At 52.6% G+C, this 18,689-nt stretch overlaps 1 protein-coding gene across 3 annotated transcripts in view; it reads right to left on the reverse strand.

The window, feature by feature from the left end:
* Window positions 1–18,689, reverse strand: part of MAD1L1 (mitotic arrest deficient 1 like 1) — a 347,835-nt gene that overhangs the window by 324,161 nt on the left and 4,985 nt on the right. For all 3 annotated transcript variants that reach the window (XM_055340060.1, XM_055340059.1, XM_055340058.1), the window contains 7 exons: window positions 18,074–18,214; window positions 15,573–15,752; window positions 12,973–13,097; window positions 12,045–12,126; window positions 10,989–11,119; window positions 10,744–10,858; window positions 7,009–7,070 (listed from right to left, as the gene is read on the reverse strand). In XM_055340060.1, the coding sequence (XP_055196035.1) occupies window positions 7,009–7,070; window positions 10,744–10,858; window positions 10,989–11,119; window positions 12,045–12,126; window positions 12,973–13,097; window positions 15,573–15,752; window positions 18,074–18,214 (836 nt within the window). The remainder of the gene's footprint in view (window positions 1–7,008; window positions 7,071–10,743; window positions 10,859–10,988; window positions 11,120–12,044; window positions 12,127–12,972; window positions 13,098–15,572; window positions 15,753–18,073; window positions 18,215–18,689) is intronic.

Here is an 18,689-nt window from a genome sequence, read left to right on the forward strand (position 1 = left end):
ATCATGCACTCAGCCTCACTATCATCCTAAGTGGCTTCACACATCAGGGGACACTGGTCCCCAAGACCTGTCACCTGACCAGCCGACAAATGCTGCTGAGAAGCATCCTGGTCAGCACCTGGTTCCCATGCTCACTGCAGGTGACAGGTCAGCAGTTTTGGGGGCACAGCCGCCAGGCTTCCGAGCCAGCAAGACCTCTCAGTCTTTCCCCTGGCACTGTCAAACCTGCACACTTCCTGACAAACACTAAGCCCTCCCAGCAGGACCAAAACCAGACCAGGTTCAGGCACAAAGGGACGGGGAAGGAGCCAAAGCCCAGGGACGCACCTGCCATTGGCAAACTATTTCCTCCAGAGAATAAGGGCCTTGGGCTTCCTCAGTGGGAACTGCTAATCACGATTTTCTTTTTTACTTATTTATTCATGAGAGACACGGAAAGAAAGAGGCAGAGACAGAAGCAGAAGGAGAAGCAGGCTCCATGCAGGGAGCCCGATGTGGGACTCAATCCCGGAACCCCAGGATCACGCCCTGGGCCAAAGGCAGACGCTCTACCGCTGAGCCACCCAGGCACCCCATGCTAACCACGCTTTTTAAAAGCCAGCCTACTGGGGGTTCCTGCCCTCCTCACTGCGCTGCGGCTCCACTGTGACTCTCTGCTGACACTGGAAAGCATTCTGCCCAAACTAAGTGACACCACTTGTATGCCAGAATGGAAATATAAAGAACCTTTCTGGAGGGCAATTTATCACCATCTCTCGATTTCAAAATGTCTGTCATTTGAGATAAAAAACCACCTTCTAAAAATTTGTCCAATTAGTAAGGCACTGCTTACACTGGAAGCAACCCAAGTGTGCATCAACAGGGACCTGAGGTCACTCAGAGCTCATCCACTTTACAGATTACTGTGCAGCCCTTCAATTTGGTTGAGTGCTCTGTGCTGGTGCAGAAGGACCAGTAGAACTCATGCAACGAGATGCAAAGAACATGGATGAGCGCCGAGTCAGGAAGGGCACATACAGAGCCTGCCACTTGAGAATGTACCAGGCGGTACCCAGACGGGGGAGGGGGACCAGGTGCCCACCCTTGGGGTAGCCCTGAGCCCCCTTCTCTGAGAATAGCACCCTAGTTACAACAAGAGTACCATGTGAGGTGGACCAGGCAGTGCAAGGGCAATGAGGGCAGGGCAAGGGCGATGGGGGGGGGGGGCCTGAGGAGCTCAGGGGATGGTGCCATCCCAAACCACAGCTTTCTAAAGCACGCCTCTGTACCTGCTGTGCAGCCTCCCATCATCCCCGGATCAGCTTCACACAGGTGGGATGCACATCTATGCACATCTGACCATGTGCACACCAGAGTGGCTGCCATAACGGCCAAGCACAGGAGACCTCGGGCACACCATCATGGCCCATCTCGCTTCAGTCAGGTCCCAGGCCAAGATGTAAGGAGCCACTCTTCTGTGGGCCACTACAATCAGTTTTGCCTCTGTTAGAATTCCAAATAAAGAACATCACACGGCGTGGCCTCCAAGCATCTGGCATCAGCAGGACTCACGTGTGCACATAGCGGTCTGGCCTGCCCCATGGACACACCACACTCCATGAATCTGCACCCCCGAGGGTGGACATGCCCATTGTCTCTACATTTCAGCTGATAGGAATCAGGCCGCTGGGAATACTTAGAGATAGGTCTTTGTAAAGTCACATTTTCATTTCTCTTGGGTAAGAACCCAGGATGCAACTGCTGGGTCCCATCTTGAACACACGGGAAGCTGCCCTACCCCCAGCCCTGCAGCCAACACGCACAGCTCCCACTGCCAGGACACCTGGTGCAGACGGCGTCTGGTCCCAGCTGCAGCATCTCAGCATGAGCTTCCCCTACACCCTGAAGGATACTGATGCCGAGTGCCGCCACTCCCTATTCCCATCTGAGGACCCTCTTCTGTAAAGTCTTCTGTTCAACGTCTTCTGCTCAGGTTTTAAATTCCGGTCGTCATCTTATTCACTTAGAAGAATTCTTTAAAAATCCTGGATACGAATCTTCCATCGGGCCTATGTAAGCGTTGCAAATATTTTCTCCTAGCCCAGGGTTTGCCTCTTCTTTGTCTCAATTGTGTCTTTTCAAGAGCAAAAGTATTTTTTCATTTTGGGAAACTCTAAGTTACCGATTGATTTTTTTCATCTTTGGTTCATGCTTTTGTGTACTAAGCTTCCAGAAGTCTTGGTTTTCACCCCAGGCAGGTGCATGCCCCCACTGGTTCAATGCTGGGACAGTAAAAGACGAGAATCTGCACCGGACCGTACAGACATCCCACTGCATCAGCACCAGTAGTGGAAGACTGACTCTCTCCCACTGAATTATCTTGTCACCCTCAATGGAAACCAACAGACTCTATACACTCTTGGATTATTCCTGACTTTCTAGCCTTTTCCGTTGATGCACAAGTCTATCCTTGTGCCAACTACCATACTGCCTTGATGATACAGTTTATAGTGCATCTTGAAATCAAGCACTATAAGCCCCAGGTTTTTTTTCAAGAACAAGTCTATAGAAATTTTAGAATCAGTCTATTGGTTTCTACCAAAAAAGCCTGCTGGGACTTTGCCTAAGATTGCACTAGATATATGGAGCAATTTTAGCAAACTGGCCCTTCAACAACACAAACTCCACTAATCCACAAGCACAGTATTGCTCTCAGAAAGAACTTAAAACTCTACAGCAAACAGATTTTTGTTTAATTTATCTCCAAGTATTTCAAGTTGATGATGCTCCTCTCAGTGGCATGTACTTCCAATTGTTGGCTGCCAGTGCACAGAGAAATTCGGTCCACCTTTGTGTGTTGTCCTTGTAACTGTGAGCCTGTTAAACTTCCCAATTCCAATGGTTCTTTACAGGTTCCTTGAGATTTCCTATGTGGATGATTGGTTGTCTACAATCTTAGGCAGCTTTACTTCATCCCATCCAGCTGTGTGCCTTTCTTCCTCTTTCCCACCTCTGCCCTGGCCCACACAGACACAGAGCAGGGAGAGGGCACATGAGCTGCATGATAGGCAGGTGCTGCCTGGGAGACCCCTTCCACTCCTACTTTGCTCAGAGGTTTTAAACATGCATGGGTGTGGAGCTTTCACAAATGCTTCTGCATCTATTGAGATGATCACATGTTTTCCCCTATAATCTATTAAAACAGTGAGTCACACTAATCAGTGCTCTGAAAGGAAGTGTTATGTTGATGCAGGGGCTCCCTTCTGCTACATCTTCCCTACTGCCTGTTTGTCCTTCTCCAATGCCCCAGACGTCTCATCCAGGCAGACACAGACACAGAGAGTATCTCCTGGTGTCCACTTTCAGGACCTTCAAATCCTGCCCCACTAGGCCCCACTCCCAGGACAAGGCTCTCTGCACACAGGCACTTTCTGTGCTACTGCTGAATCCCTCCCTTGGCTTTCAAAGCCCTGGGATGAGGACATGCAAGCATCACACCCATCCACCCTCCTCCCCACTGCTGCATCCCCCGGGTGCACAGCGCCCCACCCAACACAGCACAGCACTCCTTCCCACCCAGTCCCTAGGCCCACCTGCCTCCCACCCACATGACTCGCATGCTGGAGACAGGTGTCCCAGCAACATCCGGGTGGATAAGCCTGCCTGGCAGGTGAGGACACGGGCAGGGGCTTCCGTACTGGTTTATACTGCTTGACTCGCCCTGGTCAACTCACCTACCCAACTTTCCAGATACCTCTGGGCTCCTCTGGGCATGAGAAATCTCAAACTGGGAGAAGGGTGACAACAGTCATGCCACATGAACTCCAGGGGGGTTTGATTTTTCTAGGTGTTAGACCTGATCTCTGTTCCCAAACTCTGCAAGGCTACAGGGCCCTCCGAGAATCTGCAAAAAGTCAAAGTCCTGCACAAAGAAGACAGCCTATGTAGAGAACTTCTGGTCTAAAACACTAGAAGCTCACAGACATCAAGCACTTAAGGATCATCAAGAGGCTGGTCAAGAACAGCACAGATGTGAGATAGTCAACAGGGTCTGGCCAGCCACCCACAGGTGCACAGGACTATAAGGACACAGACCCCTCACAGCCCTGCCCCTCTGGACCCTGGCCATAGTATGCGAGTCCCAGCAGAGTGGCAGAGGACCAGGAAGAGCTGCAGGGAGCAGGTCTGGGACCACAAATCCAAAAAGACCCAGAGGCTCTCCAAGTGCAGGGATCAGGATCATGGGGGAGGGGGTGCCACCTAGCGGCGGCAGCCCTCAAAGCCCAGGAGACACAAGACAAGGGTCAGGGCTGGGGGTCAGGACACATGCCAAGTGAGTGCCTTCTGTCCCAAAGTGACAACAATGCCTTGGCTTAAAGGCCAATATACTAAAGTCCACCAGGTCAAAAGGTCCTCTCTGCCCCTCCAGCTCCTACTTCCAGGGCAAGTGCTGGACTCCAACCCATCTCCCAGGGCTGGCCGACTATGCTTTGAGGGAACAGGCCCCTGAACTAGCAGACACCCCACACAAATGTTTTCACAGGGAGAAACCAAAGTCCTTCCACAAAAAGAGATGGAAGATAAGGCACAAGATCCCCCCACCCCAACACGTTAGAACCAAGCAGGGGCCACACACAAACCTAACCATACCTAGCCACAGCTGGTTCAGCTCACTCTGAGCCAGTCCTCTGGTCCCCAGCTGCATTGAACATAGCAAAGGTGACGAAGGGCATTCATCCTAGACCCACTCTAGGCAGATCCCCCTCCAGCCACCCAGACAGCAGTCTCAGAGCTCCTGACCAGTGCTTACCCTTCCCTCCCACATCCCTCTTGCAAGGACCCCAACTTATCCCTGTGCCCTATTTCTCTCTGTCCATTTCCCACCCCATATTCAATTTCACCAAATGTGGACTCTGACAAGTCACCCTGCCTGCTCAGAAATCCCTAACTGCCCAAAACCTGGCAAAAAAGGGAGAACCAAACTCCTCCTCAGGGCATTCAGGGTCATGTAAGACTCAAGTCCAGTGCCCGGACAGGCTGACCCACTGGGCCTGGGTAGTCTGCATTATACCTAACTCTCCCCATGGCTCTGACAATGGGCAACACACAAGTCTGTGACCCAGCAACTGTTACATGACACACATACTCACTTCAGTGGGGCAGAGTCACCAGAGGTGAAGCCTTACCATGCACCCCACTGGGATAGGGAGGGTAAAGAAGAGGACCTGGGGTTTCCAAGGTGTCTCCAGAAAGGACCAGGGACAGGGTGACCACAAAGCACATGGAAGAAAATCTCCCCTACAGGAGCCCCTCACCGAGGGGTACCAGGAGACAAGGATACAAGGATGCTCCACCTGCTTCCCTAGAAGCTTCCAGCTGCTCAGAAGGGACACAAGCACCACTCCGCACTGTGTGAGGCAACCTCTGCAGCATGTGACCGTGTTAATCTCCACACAAATAGTGAGGCAAGCACTGCATTCCCAGCAATGAGAAAACTGGCCCAGACCCAGGCACAGACTTGAGGAGGGGCACACTTGCCAGCAGCCAGCAGAGACACCAGCGACAGTCCACTACCCAACCACAGACCCATGCCCTTCTCTCCTGCCTGACCCCAAGCTGCTGGTGGGCACTAGCAGCCCTCAATCGACAGCCCTCCCACCACCCCTTCCTCTCCCTCACCAGGGCCTGGCCACCACGTGAACATACAGCACACACAAGTAGCTAAGTAGGCAGATGCCCCACCCCAACTGGCAGCTGGCCCATACAGCTCTCTGCTCCTCGCACACCAGCCTATACTCAGGAAGGTCCCTGGTTTGGAAGGGAGACCAAAGGGCTGGAGTAGCCGCTGCACTTTCAATCCAGCCCAGAGATGGCCGCCAGCTGTGCAGCAGCCCTGAGGTTGACTGATGTTGAGTGCTCTGTGGCACACACTGGGCATTCAGACACGCCGGCAGCCGGTCTGACTGAGCACGAGTGGGCCTCTGATCTCCAGCACAAGAAAGAAGTCACGAAGGTTTCTCTTCCGACGAGCCTCCTTGGGAGCAGGAGGGAGGCTTTCCAGTGAGTTAATAAGCCCAGAGAGCAGGAGGAAGCACAAACCATTCAGGCCCTGCTGGGCCAGCCCTACACGAGTTTGGGTCCCGCAGGTGCAGTTCAAGAGCAAACAGTAGCCTCGTCTGTCCTGTGACTCAGCCAGGCAAAGAGACGATGAGGGGGCATTTTCAAGGGATGGACAGTGGAGTCAATAATGCTGATCGGAACGGCTGCAGCTTCCAGAACCAGCAGTTGGGCGGTGTAATTACAGGGCAGCTCTTTAAGGAAGGTTCTCAATCTTGGCCCAGTTTCCAAGAGCAGCAGGAAAGACAACCAAGGAGCTACAGTCTCAAAGTCACACATGCAGACAACACAAAAAGCTCTTAGACACTGCAATTCCAAAGACTAATCCAGAATGATAGATCTCATAGCACCCCTCACCCAGACTGGAACAACCAGATGATGACAAAGCTGTGGGGCAGTCAGCCTGCAGTGGGGCCCAGAGTCCTGGGGACCAAGGGACAGGCAGCAGCAGTCCTCCGAAGGACAGGCGGCAGAAGGTGTGGGGTTGGGGGCAGGGAATAGTGGACAGGGGCCTGCCCTGCCCATCCTATCCCTCAGAGAACTGAGGCTGCTGTCGGTTCCTGACAGCCACCATAGTCCTGCACTATGGCATTTTCCCTTTCTTCCTGAAAACCCAGCTCATCTCCACTATCTGTATTTGCCTAGGGCTGCCCCAAAGGCATTGACTCCCTCAGTATACAAAAAGAAGTCCTTTCCCAAAGCCCCAGGACGCAGGGCAAGCAAATCCCTGCCAGCACGCTGCTAGCTGACCTTAAATGAAGGACTTGTTAAGACTTCGGCAGGGACAGTCACTTAGGTCCCTTCCCTCCCGTGGTCAAAGTGCCTCCTCTGACCTGAGAGGCAGCAGTAGGAGCTCCCCCCCAACCCCCGGCCGCCCCTAGGCACCCCAAGGCACTGGCACCCTCTGCCTACCTGATGCTCAAGCCCGTGCTCTGCTCCAGTTGCTCCCAGCTCTGCAGCTTTGCCAACAGCCTCTGCAAAGACAAGGAGGTGAACACTAAGAGCACCGCAACCGCAGCATCTCCCTTCCAAGGCCTCTACGACCACTGGCTGCCCTCTGCACACCACCACCTCCATTGCCATACCAGAGAGGCTCACACAAAGCTGAAGCGATGAGGAGGATGTTAAGTCTCCCTGATCCCTCAGAAAAGCCTGCTCTTATCTCTGAGCTAAACACCGAAATGCTCCAAGTCTGCTCCGGAGCAGATAGCTTACTCCCACTACAAACATGTTCACTGCCTCATTTCTTCCTGGTCCCACGGAGTCAGGTAAGAGTCTCAACAGTTAAAACATTGCAAAGTGGAGACAGAGTGGCAAACAGCCTCATGCATGGTCCCATTAAAACAGCCTCTGCCCGAAGAAAAACCTACGTTTAATTGGGGTTCCCGAGGGCGCCGAAAGGGACAGAGGGCCAGAATATGTATTTGAACAAATCCTAGCTGAAAACTTTCCCAATCTGGGAAGGGAAACAGGCATTCAGATCCAGGAAATAGAGAGATCCCCCCCTAAAATCAATAAAAACCGTTCAACACCTCGACATCTAATAGTGAAGCTTGCAAATTCCAAAGATAAAGAGAAGATCCTTAAGGCAGCAAGAGACAAGAAGTCCCTGACTTTCATGGGGAGGAATATTAGGGTAACAGCAGACCTCTCCACAGAGACCTGGCAGGCCAGAAAGGGCTGGCAGGATATATTCAGGGTCCTAAATGAGAAGAACATGCAACCAAGAATACTTTATCCAGCAAGGCTCTCATTCAAAATGGAAGGAGAGATAAAGAGCTTCCAAGACAGGCAGGAACTGAAAGAATATGTGACCTCCAAACCAGCTCTGCAAGAAATTTTAAGGGGGACTCTTAAAACTCCCCTTTAAGAAGAAGTTCAAGTAACTCTGAACGTGAATGGACTTAATGACCCCATCAAAAGGCGCAGAGTTTCAGACTGGATAAAAAAACAGGACCCATCTATTTGCTGTCTACAAGAGACTCATTTTAGACAGAAGGACACCTACAACCTGAAAATAAAAGGTTGGAGAACCATTTACCATTCAAATGGTTCTCAAAATATACCCTAAAAACTACAGAACACTTCTGAAAGAAATTGAGGAAGACACAAAGAGATGGAAAAATATTCCATGCTCATGGATTGGCAGAATTAATATTGTGAAAATGTCAATGTTACCCAGGGCAATTTACACATATAATGCAATCCCTATCAAAATACCATGGACTTTCTTCAGAGACTTAGAACAAATTATTTTAAGATTTGTGTGGAATCAGAAAAGACCCCAAACAGCCAGGGGAATTTTAAAAAAAGAAAACCATATCTGGGGGCATCACAATGCCAGATTTCAGGTTGTACTACAAAGCTGTGTTCATCAAGACAGTGTGGTACTGGCACAAAAACAGACATATAGATCAATGGAACAGAACAGAGAACCCAGAAGTGGACCCTGAACTTTATGCTCAACTAATATACAATAAAGGAGGAAAGACGATCCACTAGAAGAAAGACAGTCTCTTCAATAAATGGTGCTGGGAAAATTGGACATCCACATGCAGAAGAATGAAACTGGACCACTCTCATGCACCATACACAAAGATAAACTCAAAATGGATGAAAGATCTAAATGTGAGACAAGATTCCATCAAAATCCCAGAGAAGAACTCAGGCAACACCCTTTTTGAACTTGGCCACAGTAACCGGAGAAGGACAAACAGTGTATGTTCTCATTCATTTGGGGAATATGAATAATAGTGAAAGGGAATATAAGGGAAGGGAGAAGAAATGTGTGAGAAATATCAGAAAGGGAGACAGAACATAAAGACTTCTAACTCTGGGAAATGAACTAGGGGTGGTGGAGGGGGAGGAGGGTGGGGGGTGGGGGTGAATGGGTGACGGGCACTGAGGGGTACACTTGACGGGATGAGCACTGGGTGTTATTCTGTATGTTGGTAAATTGAACACCAATAAAAATTAATTTATAAAAAAAAAAAAAAAAAAAAAAAAACAGCCTCTGCCCCAGGGCAGACCTTGGTATTGAAACCATAAGAACCCCCTGCCTCTCTCACATTCCAGGAGCTCCAAAGGATGCCAGGCCCCAGGGAAGAGCCCTACAGCCCAACTGACCCCAGCTGCTGTGGCCGACTAGGGCCCAGGGCCCCACAGGTACAAAAGGAAAAGGTGGGGACATCCCCCACCTGGCAGGTGAGGACATCCCTCACCTCGCACTATGTACGGAGCTGCCTGACCTTGCATTTAACATGCTCTCTCCCACGTTGACTCACATCCCACGTTAGAGTCCCCACCAACGTTCTAGAATGTAAGCAATGTGAGGGCAAGGATCATGTGCCTCTGTTTGGCCTTCCCTTACCTCCACCCAGGCCAAGCACCATGCTGGCATCCCTGCATTCACTCAGTTACTCAAGTGGCCCTATCATGTGCCAGGGCCAGGCTCATTAGCAACTGTCATTACAACCAATGCTTAGTGACCATCTACCAAGTGCCAGGCACCGTTTAAGCACTTGACATAAATTCGTTGAGCCCTCACCATCCTGCAAGGCACACACTGTTATACAGCCAGACAGAGAGGTTAAATAACTTGCCTTGGGTCACAAAGCCAGCAAGCAACCATGGCAGGATTTCACATGAGGCACTGTGACTCTGGAGACAGAATCCTAACCAATTTCAGAACTGTACAGAGGAAAAGCTGCTTAGTCTGGAGCTGTGTCCTTGGGGTAAGTTCAGATGTAAGCCAGTATCCTAGAGCTCGGCTCCCACCCCATGAGGCCACAAGCCACCAGTATGGCCAAGTGCGGGGCAGCTAGCAGCACACTCCCACCACCTAGGAAACAACAGAGGGCCACATGGCTTATAGGTAAGGCAGCAGGACAACCCAGGAGGCAGCACAGAAGGACGGCAAGACCCAGGCCCAAAGGCCAGGAAGCTAAGTGCTGGTATAACCCGTGTGCACTGAGCAAGACAGAGCTTCTGCACCCAGAGCTTGTGTGCCCCAGGGAGAAGCGGGATGCTTTCAGCACAACGTACTATGGCCAGCTCTACAACATCAGCCCACAAAATGCCACTGTGAGTCCCAACAACAGACACAAGCAGAGGAAACAGAGCCCAGACATCTGCTCACGTCTGCGGGAGGGAAAAAGGTTTGTGTCAGGTGTCCGACACCGCCTCCTCTCTGACTCACTATCTGTATCAGTTTCCCTGTTTTCCGCCACCCGGCGGAAACAATACAACACGCACTCTTACAGCTCCTCCTGGAGGCTCTTGGGAAGAACCCCGTTCCAGCCCTCTCCAGCTTCTAGAGGCCCTCACTCCCTAGCTGGCAACCCTCCTTCGTCTCCCACACCCCAGCAACAGGGGGTTGGGTCCTCCCCAACATGACATCTCTTTGACTCTCCCCACGTCCCCCACCCCATGAGAGGATTCATGACCACTGGCCCACTGAGCTCACCCAGCAGAGTCTCCCAGCCACAGGCCAGCTCATGAACACCCACACAGGAGGCCAGGTAGTCCTGAGACCACCATTCAGCCCATCACACCAGCCCAGTCCTTCCACATTTCAGGAGGGCAATTAGAATATCAAACACCCAGGGTCCCACCCCCAGGGAACAGCCCACTGCCCCGGGGCCCCACCTCCTTCTCCAGCTCCAAGACGACCAGACTCTCCTGCATCTTCTCCTGGCGCCCCAGCCGCCGCCGCAGCCCCTCCAGCTCCTCCCTGAGCAGCCCATTGGTCTCTCGCATCTCCCTGGTGGGGCCAGAAACAAAGTCCCTCAAACATCCAAGTGCCCCAGACCTAGGAGCACAGCCTAGTGCCACCCCGCACCCACCAGCCCTGTCTCTGGCCCACCAGCCCACCCTGCCCTGCGCCAACTCACCGCAGGTAGGCACTCTCCTCCCGCAGCTGCTTCAGCTCCCTCTCCATCTTGGGCAGCCGCATCAGCTCAGATTTCATATTCTTAACGACCGAAGCATCCTGTTCCTGCAGGGACAGTTTCTGCTCCAAATCCTAAGTGAGGCCGGGGACAGAGAAGACAAAGTCAACCACTGTGGTCAAGCCCCCCTCCAAAACACCTGCCCTGGCTGCACCAGGTGTGCTTCTGTCCCACACCCTCATATTCACTTCCAGGGGGACCCCAATGTGGCACTACAGGCTGGAGTCACACCTCCATGCTGCACTGCCCTCGGGGGCAGGGCCCTAGCACATGCCTGTCCAGAGACAGGCAGCCAAGGCTCCCTGAATAAATATATCAATAAAACACACCACTCCTCCCCTGCTAGAACCACTCTTGCCACACTAGCCCCCGTTTAACAAGTGAGCCTTTCCCATGTTGACAACAGCCTTTTCTTTACGATCCGCAGTCTCCTTGAGACACAATGGGGACAGCTGGTATCCATCAGTAACAAGTCACCAAACACGCTCAATGCATGGTGCTGGGGACACCGCACGGATGAGACCAGAAAGCAAACTCGTGATAGCTCTACATGCTCATGAGGCTGGTGAAGAGGATGAACTAGGCTTCTGGAGGTGGGGGTATTGCCTGTAGGGGGACTTCGGGCTCCATAACCCTGCCTGAGTGACCTGGGGCTGCTGCACACCCCCTGCCCCAGCTTTGCTTCCTTGAACGGCCTCCTGGCTTCCTCCTCTGCTCTTCGAAGTGCTATTCTCCAGCTGCGGTGCTGCCCGGCTCTGGCACCTCACTCCTGCTCAGCCTCCTGGCCCATCTCCCAGAGTTTGCTTGCCTACATGGCATAGTGTCTGCTTTTTTTCCCCAGACTCGAAGTGCAATGATGTTATCTGTGTCCCATGTTGCCCTGTCCCTGCTGCTTAACCCTGTAGCTGGCACAGAGCTAGGCCATGTTAATGTTTGATGAGTGACTGATTGGTCTTGGTCTCATGCACTGAGCCTGTGTCGGAGATGGGAGTAACTCACCCTGATCCTCTGCTCCTGGTCAGCCCTTGCTTCTTGGATGGCCTGGAGCTCCTGAACCTTCTGATTAGCCTCCTGACATTTCCTATCAAGAAAAGCACATAATACGCACAAACAGGCAGGGGTAAAGCCAGCAGCTGCCTTCACCCTAGAGACTCTCCAGCGTGGACCCCCAGGTCCCAGGGCACTGTGGCCTCAGTCTCCTTGGGTCAAGGCAGGTGCCCAGCCCACACCACCTGCAAGGCCCTGTCTAGTCCCAGCACCCACAGCTCTCTTCCCTTTCCTCTAATGTGCACCCCTGGCACAGCCACAGGCAAGGACCCTCCCATGATTGGGCCCCCACACACTGCCAACCCTCTCCTAGAACAACATCTGTGAAGGTAAAGGCCTAGACAACAGGGAGAGAATTCCGCCCTCCGACCTTTCAGAGTCCCATGCCTGCTCAGAACACAATCCCTGTCTGATCACGGCTCTGGCCCACACCCTACTCGCCCCAGGGGCAGCCCCACACAGCCTTTAAAGCCTGGCTTCTCGGGAAGCTCTTCGAGCAGGCAATCCCAGCCCCCCGGGAAGGGAAGAAATGACTGCTCCCCACTGTTGTTCTCAGAACACTTAAAACATTTATCAGCCTTGCTTCAGTGGCCCCTGTGTCTGCCACCAACTGGCTATGGATGGGAAGGACAGATCTAAAGGGCACTTGTAGGTCCTTGGGGCTCAGCACATATGCCACACATGGTCGCTGGGTGTTTAGACCACAGAGAGCACAGGATGATGAGCCTGGGACTTTCTGTTCACGGTCTTCCACACTAGTAACAGCTGGATGCGTAGCTCAACACAGGCCCCAGTAGGCTTTGGGCTGACCGGACCTGGGGCGACTGGTGGGCAGGCCATCTGGTGAAGGGCAGGGCCCCACCCCAGCACACCCACTCACTTGTGCTGCAAGGCCAGTTGCTCCTTGAGCTCCTGCTTCTCAGACTCCAGGCTCTTCACCTGCATCTCCTGGTTCATCACACTCCACTGCAGCTCCGAAACCCTCCCCTTCAGTGCATTGATGGTCTGAAAGCAGAGCGGAATAGGCCACAGCTGCTTACAGTATGTGGCCCACCCAAAGAGGGGCGCTCCTGACCCAGAAGTAAACAGACAAATGCCCCTGAAAGAGGCTGCCCCTCCCACTTCCCTCCCATGGGCAGGGACCAAGCCATCTTCTCCTTTAGGACACACGACCTGGGAAGAAGAGATACCACCCCCCAACCCAACCCCAGGGTACTCCAACCTGCGGCCTGCCTCACATTTTCCTCAAGAGACTAGGTCATGGTGACAAGCTGCCTACCAAGAGAGGCTGAGCCCCATGACATCTGTCACTTGGGATCCTTGCTTATGCCCAGTGTGCTTGTGTGGCTCTCTCTCCATGCCTGTCCTGGTCTCTCCACCCGAATGGGTCCCCACATGCCACTGTCCCAGCTAAAACACTCCCTGTGAACCACAGCCAGGTCCCTGTGACACAGTCAAATGGTGGACTGAAGCCATCTTCAGAATGATGCTACAGGAGCCCCCTAGAATAAAGGAGCCACGGGAATGCCATGCAGACCTAGTGCCCTCAGCCAGAAGCAGTGGGAGCAGAAAGCAGGAACTGGGAAGGCTGGCCCGCGGCAGAGCCTCAGGACTTTCAGGGGCAAACCTGCTGCCTTTCCATCAGACTGCACCTTCACCAGGTGACTTCCTACTGACCATCTGGTGACTGCTCTCCCTCTGTGGCTTTCCCAGTCAAGCCAACAGGGAAGCCCACTCATAAACATCACTGTCAATTAACCTCCTGGAACAGTGGACAGGGACCCAGTCCAGCAAACTCCCCACAGTGAGGGACACCAGCAGTGCCAGAGCACCCCCTGCCAACAAAGAGACCTGACACACTCTCACCTGGTCCAAAAGCCCACGCCAACCCAGGACCCACATCAATGGATCGATGCTGCTACCCAACATTCCCCAGGGGAGGCAGACACAGGCCATCTACAACCCATACTCCAACCATCTGCACAGTCTGCTCTGTTACTAGGGTGCCTATCAACCTGGGCATCACAGAAGAATGAAGGTACTAAAACACACATAATTAGGAAGACAACCTTCAAAAAAAGAAAAAGGAAGACAAGTCTTCCTGATTCCAGATTCCAATTAATGCACACTGGACACCAGGCGCTGTGTAGGACACAGGGTCACATGGCTGGCCGCACACAGGACACGGACACGGCTGTGGGGAAGCTGGGCAATCCCAGCACTGAGCACATGACCCAAGCATGTGGTGAGAGCGAGCTCAGGGGCAGTGACACCTACTGAGAGTCACAGAGAGAAGGCAAGGAAGTACAAAGTAACAAAAACAGAATTCAGGATCCTCCATCCCAGCTGGCCACCACCTTCCCACCCTTGGCCCCTTTCTCGTCCTCTTTGCAATGTGTGTGGCAAGGGTCTCCTACCACCTCATTCTTCACTGACCAGAGAGCATAGGCCCTGCTCTCCCCCACAGGCCCCACACCAGCCTCCCGAACGCAAGCCCCAGAATGTGGCCTAGGCAAGCCAATGGTGACACAGGGACTTGTCTTGAGGCCGATCACGGTTCCTCTCCTGCCAACATCCATATCAGAAGACAGATGTAGTAACAACCTTAACATGCTCTCCAGCATTGCCAAGGCAAAAATAACCTGCAGCCTGCTTCCCAAGATCTATCAAGTAGAGAAAAGCACGCAGAGACAGAATACCAATGATCCTGTGCCCTACTCCCTCCCTGGGCAGTGCTTCATCTTTTTCCTCAAGGCACCTGTGATCCACACCGCTACAGCAAAGGGACAGAGAAGGTCAGGAGAGTCCAGTTTCCACCAGCATCAATGTTTGGGCTGTTTCTAAAATTTATACAACCTTTAACTGGTAGAGACAGTAAGGACTACAGTTCATCTATGCACTGGCTTCAAAGACATTCACAGATGCTAACAGACCCGCTAATAATCAAAGAAATGCAAATCCAGGGGTATCACTTACATCTTCAGAAAGGGAAGGAAAAAAACAAAAACCCACAGGTATTTCCAGAAGATATCACCATCCATTACAGGCTCAGGGAAACCAGAGCCCTCAACCTCGCTGCCAGGACAACACAGCACCTGGTAGCAAAAGTCTGATGGCTGTCCCCACTGACCTCAAACCCCACTCCTATGGATGTGTCAGAATAAGGAACAGAAGCAACAAGCTACGTGCTACCTGCCACGTTTGTGTGCATGCATGTATACATACCAGGATGCACGCAGACATTTCTTTAAATGACAAAAATGCAGACTAGTCAACCATTAAAAGTCTTAATTACAAAGACTAAGAAAGTGTTTGATTTATGAACTGAAGGCCACAGAGTGGAAAATGAGTATCTTTACTAGAATGACAACGATGCAAACACCATCAAGTGCATTCGTGGCCAGGAGGCGCCGCAGTGGGGGTGCCCCAGTGCTCCCACGCCTCTCCCCCGAGAAACACCACTCCTGGGACAGTCCTCACCTCACCAGCTGCAGCCAGGCCCTCTTCCTTCTCCCGCAACTTCTGGCCAGCAGTATCCAGGCTCTGCTTACACATCCTGAGGCGCTCCAGTTGCTCCTTCATCTTCTCCTCTGCCTCAGCCTCCCGCTCTTGCAGCTGCCGAATGCGCGTCAGGAGCTCCTGGTTACGGTCCACCTCGCGCTGCCGGAGTGGGGAGAGTGAGTGGGAGTCGGGAGGCCCACCCCACTCCTCCCTCAGGATGGGGACCCCTCCAACACAGGCGCTGCCCATGCAGCAGGCCCTGCTCACACTGCAAGAGGCCAGGCCCCTCCAGGCACATCCTTTCCCATAAGCCTTCAAAACCACCATGAGTCTTATGCCAGGAAGGCAGCCACAGGACTGAGACTCCTCACTCTGACGTAACTGGGGGCCTCAGGAGTTAGTAGCCACTTAGGAGCTCACCCTCAGCCCCAGAAGAGTGACCTGTGCTGCCAACCTTTGACCTCCTCCTGGGAAATGGAGCTGCTGAAGCTCCCTACAAGGCTCGCCAGCATTCCCAAGGCAAGTGCTTATACCAGGACTCTCTAGCCCAGCATCAAGGAGGAGCTGAATGAATGCAGAGAACACGGCCTGCTCAAGGGACTCACAGGGATAACAAGCTGCAAGTATGGCCTCCGAACAGCCAGGGGACCCTTCCACAACACAGGGCCCCAGGCAGCCCACTACAGAGCGGGACATAGCATCTCTATTCAGGCTGCTGGTCCCAAGTAGACAGAGGCCATCCGTGTAGGTTCCCAGATCTCAGACACCAACCAAAGTCTTACCATCTAAAAGGTTCTGAGATCCCCACCGTCAAACTGGCAGTCCCTGAAAAACCGTGACAGATGTCCAAGACTCACAATTTGAAAGCCACTGGCTCAGATGGTTCTGGGTCACATTCAGCCACGTCTGTGGGTGGGAAGGGAAAGGCCTCTCGGAGGAAAGCGAAGCTCAGTGAGGGCCCAGGATTAAACTCAGCCCTGCACGCTTCAATTTCCCCAAGAAAAGACTTCCACCATCAGTGCAATGATCCCCTCCACTCACCCACCCACCCATTCCAATGTATTCTAAGCACCTATAAGGTGGCATGGCCGGTGCTGGACCTTGGAGACCTACGGCAGCCAGGCCAGGTCCTGTCCTTAACAGACTATAGCCCAGAAAAATTCCAATAGCTCCACATGCCATGCCTTCTACCCAAGAGCCAGGGCAGTAGCACCACCAATATCACAACTCCGACCATCTGATGGTCCCTGGTGCCATCCCCACATCCCTAATAAGGCACTTTCAAGAGCAGCAAGATTCCCGTGGCCTCTCCCTGTCCCTTCCCACCAATTCCTCCAGGACTGTCCCTCTAGGTTGACACAGAACATTAACTAAAGTCCCACCTTAAGAAGCCCTCAGAGCAGCACCAGAACCAATGCTGAAGCCATGGGACCCACTCACAGGCCATGTTCCTGGGCTACGAGGCCCACACAGCACACCATAACCAGAAGCCTGCATATCAGGGTTGAATACATCCAATTAGCATAACACCCTTGAAGACATCCACTATTCTTACAAGACTAAGAAAGTGTGCAAATATGCCATGTAAGGCAAGAATGGGGCCAGATATCCACCCTTGGGGAAAGCGTAGGCAGATCAGAGACTTTCTGGTCCAGTGCTTTGCCTGAGTCTTGGCAGCATTTCTGCAAATGATGAGCACTTATTGACAACCCCTGGCAAAGTGCTGTTGATAAAGCAGAAGAAGGGATTTACACCCTCAGTAAAAACCTAGTACCTTCTCTAGGTAATGGAGGGTTGCACTTTCCCAGGCTGCCCTGGCTAAGCCAGGGACAACAGGAAGTACCCCCAAGACTAATCCTTGGTCTTAGGCCCTATAACCATGTGAACAAAACTGGTCTGGCCTGGATCTGAGACCTTCACACAACAGGTGACTTTCTAAACCTGTCACTCGGGGGCACCTGGGTGGCTGAGTGGTTAAGCATCTGCCTTTGGTTCAGGACATGATCCTGGGGTCCTGGGATCGAGTCCCACATCAGGCTTCCTGCAAGGAAGCCTGCTTCTCCCTCTGCCTGTGTCTCTGCCTCTCTCTCTGTGTATCTCTCATGAATAAATAAATAAAATATTTAAAAGAAAATGCTGGATTTATAACCCAGTTCTTCAGGGCAGGGGGTTTGGGGGTAGCAGGGAAAACAGGCAGCTCAGCAGAGGAAGGCCCACCAGAACCAGCATCTCCCTAGGCAGACATGGCAGACAGTTGTCTCCTGTGCACTGCCCACCTCAAGGACATCATGCATAGTTGCTATCTGTGGCCTAAGAAGGCAGGCCCTAGCACCCCACAGGCTGAGCACCCAGGCTCCCAGCCAGGAGGCTCACCTGCCGTATGGCCTGGCAGGCTGTGTGCATAATGCCATGATGCCAGAGCCAGCTGCCTGCACCCTCCTCAGAGCTCCTAATGGCCAGAGCCACCTCCTTGCACCCACCTCATAGCACCTGGCACTGGTGCTGGCTGCCCGCTCCAGCTCCACTCGTGCTCTCTTGTGGCTCAGTTCCATCTGTATCTTCTCTCGCTCCACCTGGACAACCTGGGACTTGGAGCGGATCCACTCTGCTCGTTCTTCCAACTGATCAGGTCATACCCAAAGGAAAGAGAACCCTCAGCAGCTGTGCCAAACAGGTGAGTGGCTTGTCTAACACTCACTCACTGAACACCAACCCCTCAACGAGGCCCGAACTCAGTCCTGGGGACAAAGGCTGGATGCTGGGCCCTTCGCTGGAAATAAGGAGAGGCAATAAACAAAAACTAAACACTAACAAGAGAAAAGTATACTTTAAGAATGACAGCATGTAGGTTTGTTTGAGAAAAAGGGGCGTGTTAGCTTCCTATTGCTGTGTAGCAAATTACCACCAACTTAGCAGCTAAAATCCCATAGTAGTGGCCAGGTTCTGGGGGCAGAAGGCCAGGCACCCACAGGTTGTCTGATCAGGATCTTATAGGCTCAAATCAACACTGGGATCAAGCTCCAAACTCATCTGGGCCTTAGGATCCTCTTCCACACTGTCACGGCTGGAGGACATACTGTCAGTCCTGCGCTGCTG

The sequence above is a fragment of the Nyctereutes procyonoides genome, unplaced genomic scaffold (assembly GCF_905146905.1).
Source record: "Nyctereutes procyonoides isolate TBG_1078 unplaced genomic scaffold, NYPRO_anot_genome, whole genome shotgun sequence".
Lineage (NCBI taxonomy): Eukaryota > Metazoa > Chordata > Mammalia > Carnivora > Canidae > Nyctereutes > Nyctereutes procyonoides.